Source organism: Manacus candei, unplaced genomic scaffold, assembly GCF_025592945.1.
Source record: "Manacus candei isolate 608988 ecotype Guabito, Panama unplaced genomic scaffold, ASM2559294v1 h1tg000205l, whole genome shotgun sequence".
Classification (NCBI taxonomy): Eukaryota; Metazoa; Chordata; class Aves; order Passeriformes; family Pipridae; genus Manacus; species Manacus candei.
The window spans coordinates 10,737-22,895 of record NW_026138253.1 but is presented as its reverse complement, the minus strand read 5'-3'; the positions used below and the strand labels follow the sequence as shown (position 1 = coordinate 22,895).

At 52.0% G+C, this 12,159-nt stretch overlaps 1 protein-coding gene and 2 long non-coding RNA genes across 5 annotated transcripts; 1 reads left to right on the top strand and 2 right to left on the bottom strand.

Annotated features, from left to right (window-relative positions):
• Positions 1-239: 239 nt before the first annotated feature.
• On the bottom strand, positions 240-3,639 carry OTUB1 (OTU deubiquitinase, ubiquitin aldehyde binding 1). The gene is made up of 7 exons (XM_051774526.1): positions 3,476-3,639; positions 3,108-3,169; positions 2,846-2,944; positions 2,542-2,660; positions 2,103-2,187; positions 1,582-1,776; positions 240-550 (listed from the first exon to the last, which is right to left on the bottom strand). Exons 1-7 carry the CDS (start codon positions 3,534-3,536, stop codon positions 353-355), a joined length of 819 nt encoding a protein of 272 aa, XP_051630486.1. The 5' UTR covers positions 3,537-3,639; the 3' UTR covers positions 240-352.
• A 32-nt stretch (positions 3,640-3,671) lies between these two features.
• On the top strand, positions 3,672-11,921 carry LOC127464272 (uncharacterized). Of its 3 annotated transcripts, none has more exons than XR_007901271.1 (6): positions 3,672-3,798; positions 4,104-4,291; positions 5,787-5,860; positions 5,945-6,007; positions 6,179-6,256; positions 6,332-11,921. It is a non-coding gene; the product is annotated as an uncharacterized LOC127464272 (long non-coding RNA). The 3 variants fall into 3 exon arrangements; XR_007901272.1 differs by lacking the exon at positions 3,672-3,798 and having other exon boundaries at positions 4,149-4,291; positions 6,332-7,190; positions 7,514-11,921; XR_007901273.1 differs by lacking the exon at positions 3,672-3,798 and having other exon boundaries at positions 4,149-4,291; positions 7,514-11,921.
• On the bottom strand, positions 4,098-5,321 carry LOC127464273 (uncharacterized). The gene is made up of 3 exons (XR_007901274.1): positions 4,495-5,321; positions 4,252-4,413; positions 4,098-4,175 (listed from the first exon to the last, which is right to left on the bottom strand). It is a non-coding gene; the product is annotated as an uncharacterized LOC127464273 (long non-coding RNA).
• Positions 11,922-12,159: the final 238 nt, after the last annotated feature.

The window sequence follows — 12,159 nt, the reverse complement described above, 5'->3', positions numbered from 1 at the left end:
CTGCCCCCGCTGCCCATGCTGAACCCTTTATTAGGTCCCACCGTTCCCCCTCAGCCCCAACCACCCCTGCCCTAAGTGCCCCCAAAAAGGGCCCACAACTTCCTTCACCCCAGTCCAACTACTCCCCCAGCCTCAACTACCCCCAACAGGGATCCCAATACCCTCCCACCCCCTCAACTGCCTCTAACCAACCCCTCCATGCCCCCAAATCCCCCATCCCAAATAAACATGCTCAGCACTGGGGCCACATCTTTATTGGGGGGCGGGAGGGGGGTTGGGAGGCCACAAGAGGGCCTGTGGGGTTGGGGCCCCATGGCCGGGGGGCGGTGTGAGGCCCCTCGCGCCAGAGGGGTCACTTGTAGAGGATGTCATAGTGGCCGGGGCGGTAGAGGAGGCAGACGCGGGGCTGGGAGCCCTCGGGGAACACGTGCGGGTTCGTGGCGCCGCCCTCGCCCCGGTCCATGTATTCCACCAGGATGGAGACGTGCAGCGCCCGCGCCAGCGCGATGATGTGGATGTGGTCGCTCTCCTTGCACATGGGCTCCACTTCCTGCAGTGGGACAGGGGCCGTATGGGTGTACGAGGGGCATGGGGGGGGGGGCTGGTGGGCACACGAGGGGGTGCGAGGCTGCATGACACCTCTCGGGGGCTGCGGGGAGCTGTTCGAGAGGATGAGGGGCAGCACGAGGGGCCAGGGGGCCACGTGAGGGGCCGGGGAGCAGCGCAAGGCCACGCGAGAGGCTGGGGGCCAGCGCGAGGCTGGGCGCAGCCTGTGCACGTGTGAGGGTGACTGACACCACGTGAGACCCTCCCCAGACCCCCAGAATGGTGAGAAGGGCTCTGTGGGGCCCAAGTGGCGCTCATGTGAAAATGTGTGAAGCTGGGAGGGGACGCAGAAGGTGCTGGGTAGCCCGTGCGAGGCCACGTGACACCCTGTGAACCCTGTGTGAGTCCTGCGGGAGCCCCACACAACCCGTGTGAGCCCCAGGAGCCCACACGAGCCCCTTATGAGGCGTGAGCTCTCTGAGCCCTGTGTGCCCCAAACCTGCTGGCAGAACTCCCGTGTGCCCCGTGCCAGCCCTGTGTGCCCCCGTGCCCCAAACCTGCTAGGAGAACTCCTGTGTGCCCCCTGTGCCCCCAACCTGCTGGCAGAACTCCTGCGTGACCCATATGCCCCTGCCATGGTGACAGAACTCCCATGTGCCCCGTGCCAGCCCCGTCTGCACTTAATATGATGACAGAAGTCTTGTGTGCCTCACATGCCCCATACCTGCTGCAAGAACTCCTGTGTGCCCCCTGTGCCCCATACCTGCTGGCAGAATTCCCATGTGCCCCTGCTGTACTGACAGAACTGTCATGTGCCCCATGCAAGCTCCACGTGCCCTGCATGCCCTGATGTGATAACAGAACTCCTGTGTACCCCACATGCCCCATACCTGTTGGCAGAGCTCCTGTGTGTCCCCTGTGCCCCTGCTATGGTGACAACTCCTGTGTGCCCCATGCCAGCCCTGTGTGCCCTAAGGGCACGTGTGTGCCCCTGAAGTGATGACAGAAGTCCTGTGTGCCCCACATGCCCTGTACCTGCTGGCAGAACTCCTTGATGCTGCGGCCACCCTCGAGGAACTGCTCAAAGAAGCGGCGGTGGCGCTGGAGGCAGCCCGAGGTGAGCAGCCGTAGGTAAACCACCAGGTAGTCCGAGGTTGCCGGCTCGTTGAAGGCTGCCAGCAGCTCCGGCAGCGGCACACGGCGCTCCACGCGCTCGATCAGCTCCATCAGCTGGGAACGGAAACCACAGGCGTGTTTGGGGCACACACACACGTGCGTCAGGGACACGCGTACGCGTGTGCGTCACGGGGCACACACACGTGTGTCACAGGGACACACACCCAGGTCAGGGGTACGCATCCATGAGGGGCACACACACAACACACGTGTGTCAGATGCATGCACGTGTGTTGGGGGCACACACAAGGGCACATGCCAGGTCACAGGGACCCCCACCCCCCCATGTGCTCCCTGGCAGTCCTCGATGGCAGACTCAGTGAAGCCCCGTGTCCCTTTGCCCCCCACATTCCTGGTGTCCCCCAAGCCCCCGTGCCCACCGTGTTATGGAAGTCCTCGATGGTGAACTCAGTGAAGCCCTGCGCCACCAGCTCCTCCTTGCTGCGCGCTGACACCTCCTTGAACCTGGGGGGACATCGGGGGGGCCAGGGGGGCTTAGGGGGGACCCAAAGGGGTTTGGGATGTCCAGGGGGGTGCTCGAGGGGTCTTGGTGGGGCCCAGAGGGGACTAAATCATTGAGGAGGAGGAACCCAGAGGTTGGGGGGGGGGCAGGGGTCCAAGGGAGCTAAGGGGGTAGGGAGCCAGGGGTCTGAGTGGGAGCATCGGTGCTGCAGGGTCCTCATGAGGGTACAGGGCTGCCTGGGGAGGCTCTGGGAGTGCTATGGAGGATCCGGGGGTGCTGCAGGAATAGTATGGGGGGACTCTGGGGGTTCCCAGGGTGTCCCTGGGGGGACTCCGGGGGGCTCTGGGGATCCGCACCGCTGCAGCTCCTGCCCATCCTCCAGCAGAGCCTCCAGGTGGGCGAAGCCGAAGGCGCGGTAGAAACAATTCCCGTCTGGACGTGTCTTCCGGATGTAGGAATATTTCTGGAGCAGGTCCTGGGAGGCAGAGGGGGTGTGGGGACACTGTGGGGGCGGGGAGACACCCCCTGGGACATCTGGGCTGCTTCCAGTCCTGTGCTGGTGTCCCAGAGTGGCTCCCAGTCCCATAGTGGTACTATTCCCAGTACCACACTGGTGTCCCAGTGCCTCCCAGTATCTCCCAGTGGCTCCCAGTGCTGCACCTTGATCTTCTCCTGGTACACATGGTCATCCTCGGCGTATTCCTTGTAGAGCTCTGAGAGCTCCAGGCGCTCTGACACCAGTGGGTTCTGCACCGCAATCTAGGGGGCAAGACTGGAGGGGGTCAGGGACTGGGAGAGGACTGGGGACCCCCACGGGGGGTTGGGGAGGTTTGAAGACCTCCGTGGGGGTTTCGGGGCAGACTCTGAGGGGGTTTAAGGGAGGGTTTTGTGAGGAGTTCTGAGGGGTCGGGGGTTTTCTCACCTCCTGCTGGATCCGGTCCTGCTGCGCCATGATCGCCTCGTCGTAGGCCAGGCAATTCACGCCTACGGGGATATGAGGGGTCAGCGGGGGCCCAGAGCGGCTCCACAGCTCCCCAGGGGGGTCTGGGGAGCGGGGACGCCTCCCGAGTAGGTCCTGGGGATAAGGCGGGGGCCGTCGGGAGCCCGAAGAGGGATGGAGAGGGTCTTTGGGGTGCTGGGAGGGGGGGTTAGGGGGTATTGGGGCATCGCGGGGGGGGGGGGGGGGTGAGGCTATTGAGGCCCCCCGGGGGGAGCGGGGAGATCCCGGGTCGGGGGTCCCGGGCTGCAAGACCGGGGGCGGAGGGGGGCCCCGGAGAGGCCTGTCGGTACCGTCCGCGTCGCTGCCGCCGAGCGGCTCCGGCTGCGGCTGCTGAGGTTCCTCCGCCGCCATCGCCGCCCTGACCGCGCCGCTTCCGGGGCACCGCCCGCCGCTTCCGGGGCACCTGCCGCGCCGCTTCCGGGGCACCGCCCGCCGCTCCCGGGGCGCCGCCGCTACGCCCGGCACTGGCAACAGGCTCCGCCCACGGAGGCGGCCCGGGAGCCGCGTGGCTCCGCCCCTGCAAGCAGGCCCGCCCCGCGGCGGAGGCCGTGCCCCTGTCAGGGAGCGAACCTGGCTCCGCTGTGGGTGACGCAAGTGACCCTCAATTTGGGAGGTACAACGGAAATTTTGGCAGTTTTGCCCCTCGGGAGGGAAGCGCGGAGCCCCGGGGTCTGAGGGGCAGGTGATGGGTTGCCCAGGGCAGGTGTTAACCAGAAAGACCTTCCTGTCCTGTCCTGGCACCTTTGGTTTGGCAATGATCTTAGGACTCACTAAATTTTGGAGTCAAGGAGTGGTACTGGGAGCGGTGGGACGAAGTGGGAGCACTGGGGGGAGTCAAGGGGTGTACTGGGAGCGGTGGGACGAAGTGGGAGCACTGCGGGGGGGGAGCGTCCGAAGTTTCGCTGAATTTTACGGCAGTGTGGCAGGTGCGGCTGCTCAACAGCGGTGCTTTACGGCAGAGTGGCGCGCGCTGCGGTGGCAGCGTGTTTTCTGGGCAACAAAAATAAAAACTTGGAGTTTCTCCCCCCCGGATCGTGTCAGCGACTCTTTTCCCTCGGATTCCCACCTCTCGCGCGTTGTTCCCTGCTTAGGTGTGAGCGACGAGGGTGAGTAGCGGGCCTCAGAGGTCAGAGGGGAGCGGCCGGAGGGGCAATCCCGCGGGGGGGTGGTCTCTCAAAGAACGATGGTGGGAGCACCTTGCATGGGCTGGGGGAGCTCCTGGATGCACCTGGAAATGGAGCTTTGCTCGAGGAAGGTGCCAAGGAACAAGATCTGTGCTGAGGGGCAGCGCAGGCGAGGGGACCAGCACCTGAGCAGGAGAGGCAGCGCGGAGCGGGGCGTAGGGAAAGGCTGTCTCCTTTCAATTGCATCTTCCAGTGGTCCTAGTCCCTCCCCCGTGCCTTCAGTGACTGCTGAAAGAAGGTGGGGGTGGGGGAAAAGGGGTTTAAATTGCGGAAAAAGTCATTTGCCAATATTGTCTGTGTTTAAATTCAAGGGGAAATCGCTCTAATTGTGATTTTAAGGATATCAACTGAAAACAAATAGACTTGTTCTAAGATTTTAGGCGTTTCATTGATGCAAACCCCCCATTTTCTGTTGGTTTTGGGTTTAAATAGAACGGGAAAACATTTATGGTTCAATTTTCTGCGTTTGAGTTGAGGGCAATCCCCACATTTTAATCATCTTAAAGTTTAAACTGAAGAGGAGTCCCTGTTGTCCCACATTTTTAAGAAGTTAGGGAGGAAATGTGCCATTTGAGGGGCTGTGGGTGATGGGGGGTTTAGGAGGAGGAGATGAAGTTTCTTGGGGGGGACTTGGACCGCTGCAAGTGAACGATAGGCTCTTGCGGTGCATGTAGTGTCGAGTGGCGCAACAGCTGCCCTTGAGAGACGGAGGGTCAGGACTTTCTTTCCTGCGTGGAAGGGCAGTCGTTCGCCGGCACGCGCTGCAACGGGCCGTCCCGCGGCCAAATTCAATACGGATGAAGATTCCTCCAGGACCAAAAGTGCCTGCCCAGAAAGCGCTTGCTGTGCATCTAGTGCCGAGAGCGGCGCACCAATGGAACACCAGAGACAGAGCACCAACCCCCCCGCCGCTCCAGCCCATTCCGAGCCGCTCCAGCCCATTCCGAGCCGCTCCAGCCCCCCCCCCGAGCCGCTCCAGCCCCCCCCCGAGCCACTCCAGCCCCTCCCGAGCCGCTCCAGCCCATTCCGAGCCGCTCCAGCCCCCCCCCGAGCCGCTCCAGCCCCCCCCCGAGCCGCTCCAGCCCCCCCCCCCCGAGCCGCTCCAGCCCCCCCCCGAGCCACTCCAGCCCCTCCCGAGCCGCTCCAGCCCATTCCGAGCCGCTCCAGCCCCCCCCGAGCCGCTCCAGCCCATTCCGAGCCGCTCCAGACCCCCCCCGAGCCGCTCCAGCCCATTCCGAGCTGCTCCAGCCCCCGCCGCCACCCCCGCAGCGCTTCAGCCGCGCAGCCATCACCCGGCGCCGGGCGAGGCTGCTCCAGGCAGGGAGGGGCGCCTGCCAGGAAGGGCAGAAACACGACCCGTGTGTCCCGGGCAGGGAGGGGGGCTCCGGACACATGCTTTGTTTCTTGTGTTTTCCAGGGGTTCTGCCACCTTCTAACAGACAGTCCAGTGCTTCAGGGCCCCTGCTGGTAAGAGGTCACTGTGGAGGAGAGGTAGGTAGGAGCTCCCACAGGAAAGCCATTCTCTCACGCAGTACCTCAGTGGGTACATTTGCCTTTGGTTTTTTTACTTTGCAGAGAATGTGTGCAGCCTCAGAGGGCCAGAGCCACCTGCCAATTTGATGGTCTTCAGCTGTCCTTGTGAGTAATCTCAAGGGTCATCAATTAAGGCTTGACCTTTTCCAGTTGCAGTTGCCATCCAGCCTTTGGCAAAGGAGGAGCATTGAGGTTGAGTCAGAGAGGTAGGGAGGAGGTGCTGGGGTCTCCCTTACTTTCAGAAACACCCCATAACTTTTTTTCTCACTCTCCCAGGTACGGCACACGGTGACGGCAGCAGCCTCTGACGGGGGTCGGAGCCAGTGGCCCGAGAACCTCTCAGCTCAGGGGATGGTGAGTAGCCAATTGCGGGGTTATCTCCCACGTGCTGCCCAACTCCTGTGTCAGTTTCTGTTTTCTTTCTCACAGCGACCGAGTCAGGGATCACAGGACCCTCTGAGCCAGCCGGGCGTCCTTCCTTGGCATCGAAGATGGATTCACATCCCCAGCTGTGGGAAAGATAAGTGGAGGGCTCCCACCTGGAGAGGGGATGAGAGCTGGGTCCAGTTTTATGGTTAGGAGGGAGGGATTTTCAAATGAGCACAGGGGAAAGGGTCTGCCCTAAGAGGCCCTTGGCACACATAGGAGGAGCAGTTTATTTTTCATCATGGAGTAGGATGTGAAGGGCAGAGCAGTTCAGGTCTGTGTCGTGTCCTTTGTCCAGTCTGCTTTTTGTCTTACACTTCACAGTCACCATGTCTTTGCTTTCTGTCCTCTAAGGTCTTATCAGAGATGCCAAGGCATCATTCCTAGGGTCTTGAACCTCTGCACTGCCCAGCCCAGTGCCCATACCATCCGTTCTTTGGCTCACTAGCTTGGACGTGCATCGGAATCGCATCTGAGAAGTGTCAGGTCAGGTGTCTTTTACAGCCTCCTTACAGGTTGTATCGGTGGCTGTGCCGTGCAGTCATCCCTTGTCATCCCACCTAGGACTTGTGAGAATCTAAGAAGATTCTGAACATAGCCTTGTCTCCCATCTGTCTCAGCAATTTTGGAGGCAGTTCTTGTCCCAGGCCATTCTGTTAGAGTGTCTTTTCAGGCTCCTCAGAGCCTCCTCCGTTCAGTCTCGCCGTATCCTCCGTCTTCTCGTGCGGCAGCGCATCCATTTTGGCGTCGTTCCTTTCTCAGAGTTCTCTCTCCTGGTTGCACCACAGCACTTGTCTGGAAATGTGTCCTTGGAGTTTGTGTTGGGCCTGGAACTGCTCTGCCCTGCAGTGTAGACTTGGGGGTAGGTGGAGTAGAAAGGAGACTTTCCAGTTACCCTGTGATAGGCTTAGGAACACTCAGGGCAGCAGTTCTCGGGTCCTCCCGGAGGCAGCCCCTGCCTGCAGCGTGCGTGCAGTCACGAGAGTGGGGTTTTCCAAAGCCGATGGGAGGGGTACGGCAGGGCCTTAAAGTGCAGGTATCCTGGAAGATGGCAGCACATTGTCCAAGTCTGGTCAGAGCCAGTGACACAAGGACCTGCCTCGGTGAGAGCGAGTAGAGGGATCATGGGGGCTGGGGCCACGTGCCACACTACTCAGATCTGGTGTCTGGTTTTCTTTCTTGCAGTTGACTCCGAGTAGTCTGACGATGACAGGAACCTCTGAGCCAGCCCAAGTGCCCCTCATGCGCATCCAAGATGGATTGGCATCCCCAACTCTCGACAAGATAAGTAAGGGTAAAGACCCAGAGAGGGGTTGGGAGTCGGTGCAAGTCTGTGCCTCACCTGGAGGGATTTTTGCAATTAGTCCAGTGCAGTGGGTATCCTGGAACAGGTTATTTGGATGCATCAAAGGAAGGGCTTACCTTTTCTCATGGGATTCCCGTGTGCAGGGCAGAGCAGTTGCAGTCTGTGTCACGTCCTTTGTCTCGTCTGTGTTTTGTGTCACGTGGTGTGTGTGGTCACAGGTGCGGGGTGTCTCACTTGGGGTCAGCCTGGAAGTGCTCTGCCCTGCTCCGTGGATCAGTGGGTAGATGGAATATGGCTTTGTTTCTGAGGTCAACATGTCAGTTCCCTTAGACAGTGGAGCCGATGGCTGTCCAGTCTGTGAGCAGGATGGTCTTGCGATGCCCTGCTGGGGTGTGTAGAGTCCCGACTAGGTAGAGTAGGAACCAGTGTCTAGGGTTTAGAGGTTTTTGGGTTTCGTTGTGAGCAATCCCTAAATGTTTGAGAGGTGAGTATTTGAGCATTTGCCCATTTCATTTGCAGGGGCGGTCTTGGGAGCAGCTGAAGAGAGAGGAGCCTTGTCGGTGATTTGGGGAGGCAGCAGGAGGAGTGGGGATCCACTGCAGCTTTAGAGATGCTGTCTAATTTTGTCTTGCTTTTATTTCTCTTAGTCTCTTTTCCTTATTTTAATTCTCTTAGTCTCTTCTTCTGCTTTTATTTCTCTTAGTCTGTTCTGCTATTAATTCTTGTAGTCTCTTCTCCTGATTTTAATTCTCTTAGGCTCTTCTGATTTTAATGCTCTTAATCTCTTCTCTTGCTTTTAGTTCTCTTACTCTCTTCTCTCTCTTTTATTTCTCTTAGTCTCTTCTCCTGATTGTAATTTTCCTAGGCTCTTCTCCTGATTTTAATTCTCTTCGGCTCTTCTCCTGATTTTAATTTTTTTAGGCTCCTCTCCTGATTTTAATTTTTTTTATACTCTTCTCCTAATTTTAGTTTTTTTAGACTCTTCTGATTTTATTTCTCTTAGGCTCTTCTCCAGATTTTAATTCTCTTAGACTCTTCTCCAGATTTTAATTCTCTTACGCTCTTCTCCTGATTTTAATTCTCTTAGGCTCTTCTCCTGATTTTAATTCTCTTAGGCTCTTCTCCTGATTTGAATTCTCTTAGGTTCTTCTCCTTAATTTATTTCTCTTAGACTCCTCTCCTGATTTTAGTTTTTTTAGGCTCATTTCCCGATTTTAATTTTCTTAGGCTCTTCTCCCGATTTTAATTCTATTTGGCTCTTCTCCCGATTTTAATTCTCTTAGGAGAAGAACCTAAAAAAATTAAAATCAGGAGAAGAGCCTGATTTTAATTCTCTTTAAGCTCTTCTCCTGATTTGAATTTTTTTAGGCTCTTCTCCTTATTTTATTTCTCTTGGGCTCTTCTCCTGATTTTAATTCTCTTGGGCTCTTCTCCTGATTTTAATTTTTTTAGGCTCTTCTCCTGATTTTATTTTTTTAGACTCCTCTCCTGATTTTAATTTTTTAAGGCTCTTCTCTTGATTTTATTTCTCTTAGGCTCCTCTCCTGATTTTAATTGTTTTAGGCTCCTCTCCTGATTTTTTTTCTCTTCACTCTTCTCCTGATTTTAGTTTTTTTAGACTCATCTGATTTTAATTTTCTTAGGCTCTTCTCCTGATTTTAATTATATTTGGCTCTTCTCCTGATTTTAATTCTATTTGGCTCCTCTCCTGATTTTAATTCTCTTAGGAGAAGAGCCTAAAAAAATTAAAATCAGGAGAAGAGCCTGATTTTAATTTTCCCTAGACTCTTCTCCTGATTTTATTTCTCTTAGACTCTTGTCCTGATTTTAATTCTCTTAGGCTCCTCTCCTGATTTTAATTCTCATAGATTCTTCTCCTGATTTTGATTTTTTTAGACTCTTCTCCTGATTTTATTTCTCTTGGACTATTCTTCTGATTTTAATTTTTTAGGCTCTTCTCCTGATTTTTTTTTATACTCTTCTCCTGATTTTAGTTTTTTTAGGCTCTTCTCTTCTCCTGCTTTTAGTTTTTTTAGGCTCTTCTCCTGATTTTAATTCTCTTAGGCTCTTTACCCGATTTTGATTCTCTTAGGCTCTTCTCCTGATTTTAATTCTCTTAGGCTCTTCTCCTGATATTAATTTTTTAGGCTCTTCTCCTGATTTTAATTTTTTAGGCTCTTCTCCTGATTTTATTTCTCTTGGACTATTCTTCTGATTTTAATTTTTTAGGCTCTTCTCCTGATTTTAATTTTTTTAGGCTCTTCTCCTGATTTTATTTTTTTAGACTCCTCTCCTGATTTTAATTTTTTAAGGCTCTTCTCTTGATTTTATTTCTCTTAGGCTCCTCTCCTGATTTTAATTGTTTTAGGCTCCTCTCCTGATTTTTTTTCTCTTCACTCTTCTCCTGATTTTAGTTTTTTTAGACTCATCTGATTTTAATTTTCTTAGGCTCTTCTCCTGATTTTAATTATATTTGGCTCTTCTCCTGATTTTAATTCTATTTGGCTCCTCTCCTGATTTTAATTCTCTTAGGAGAAGAGCCTAAAAAAATTAAAATCAGGAGAAGAGCCTGATTTTAATTTTCCCTAGACTCTTCTCCTGATTTTATTTCTCTTAGACTCTTGTCCTGATTTTAATTCTCTTAGGCTCCTCTCCTGATTTTAATTCTCATAGATTCTTCTCCTGATTTTGATTTTTTTAGACTCTTCTCCTGATTTTATTTCTCTTGGACTATTCTTCTGATTTTAATTTTTTAGGCTCTTCTCCTGATTTTTTTTTATACTCTTCTCCTGATTTTAGTTTTTTTAGGCTCTTCTCTTCTTCTGCTTTTAGTTTTTTTAGGCTCTTCTCCTGATTTTAATTCTCTTAGGCTCTTTACCTGATTTTGATTCTCTTAGGCTCTTCTCCTGATTTTAATTCTCTTAGGCTCTTCTCCTGATATTAATTTTTTAGGCTCTTCTCCTGATTTTAATTTTTTAGACTCTTCTCCTGATTTTTTTTTTATACTCTTCTCCTGATTTTAGTTTTTTTAGGCTCTTCTCTTCTCCTGCTTTTAGTTTTTTTAGGCTCTTCTCCTGATTTTAATTCTCTTAGGCTCTTTTCCTGATTTTGATTTTCTTAGGCTCTTCTCCTGATTTTGATTCTCTTAGGCTCTTCTCCTGATTTTAATTCTCTTAGGCTATTCTCCTGATATTAATTTTTTAGGCTCTTCTCCTGATTTTAATTTTTTTAGGCTCTTCTCCTGATTTTAATTCTCTTAGGGTCTTCTTCTGATTTTAGTTTTTTTAGGCTGCTCTCCTGATTTTAATTTTTTTAGACTCCTCTCCTGATTTTTTTTCTCTTTGCTCTTCTCCTTACTTTAGTTTTTTTAGGCTCATCTCCTGATTTTAATTTTCTTAGGCTCTTCTCCCAATTTTAATTCTGTTTGGATCTGCTCCCGATTTTAATTCTGTTTGGCTCTGCTCCTGATTTTAATTCTGTTTGGCTCTGCTCCTGATTTTAATTCTCTTAGGAGAAGAGCCTAAAAAAATTAAAATCAGGAGAAGAGCCTGATTTTAATTTTCTTAGGCTCTTGTCCTGATTTTATTTCTCTTAGACTCTTCTCCTGATTTTAATTCTGTTAGGCTCCTCTCCTGATTTTAATTCTCTTAGGCTCTTCTCCTGATTTTAATTTTTTTAGGCTCTTCTCCTGTTTTTAATTTTTTAGGCTCTTCTCCTGATTTTATTTCTCTTAGGCTCCTCTCCTGATTTTAATTTTTTTAGACTCTTCTCCTGATTTTAATTCTCTTAGGCTCTTCTCCTGATTTTAATTCCATTAGGCTCTTCTCCAGATTGTATTTGTCTTAGACTCTTCTCCTATTTTTAATTTTCACATAATTGCACAAGTAAATTTTCAAACCACTCAGCAATTACAAGCCAATTATCCGATTTTCCAAAGAAACTACACCAATAAATACGGTTATAAAACAAAAAAAAATCTAATAAGTAAAAAATCGCATAGCAACACTGCCACCTGGTGACATAGAAAAGGAACTCCACATATATTTCACATGGAATACTGCCACCTGCCGACGGAAAACAGGAACTACATTAGAAAAAAATTGATAACTGCGCCACCTGCTGACGGAAAATAGGAACTACATTAGAAAAAAATTGATAACTGCGCCACCTGCTGACGGAAAATAGGAACTGCATTTAAAAAAAAATTGATAACTGCGCCACCTGCTGACGGAAAAGAGGAACTGCATTTAAAAAAATTTCATAACTGCGCCACCTGCTGACGGAAAAGAGGAACTGCATTTAAAAAAATTCATAACAGTGCCACCTGCCGAAAAAAAACCGCAATTGCAACTGAAAATTTATCGAACTGCTGCCACCTTGTGGACATTCAAGGAATTGCACATAAAATTAATTTTTATTAAAAATTAATAAAAATACATTAAAAACCACCCAAGTAACACCACACACACACCTCACAACACAAAAACAACAACCCAGAAACCCTCATCAACGCTAGACCTACGTC

Bases quoted from the DNA above. Each gene is read 5' to 3' on its own strand.
- OTUB1 (XM_051774526.1), bottom strand. From the start codon at position 3,536: ATGGCGGCGGAGGAACCTCAGCAGCCGCAGCCGGAGCCGCTCGGCGGC. The intron at 3,170-3,475 runs GTACCGACAGGC...ATATCCCCGTAG, and splicing joins CGGCGGCAGCGACGCGGACG to GCGTGAATTGCCTGGCCTAC. The intron at 551-1,581 runs GTACAGGGCATG...GTCCCACTGCAG, and splicing joins TCAAGGAGTTCTGCCAGCAG to GAAGTGGAGCCCATGTGCAA.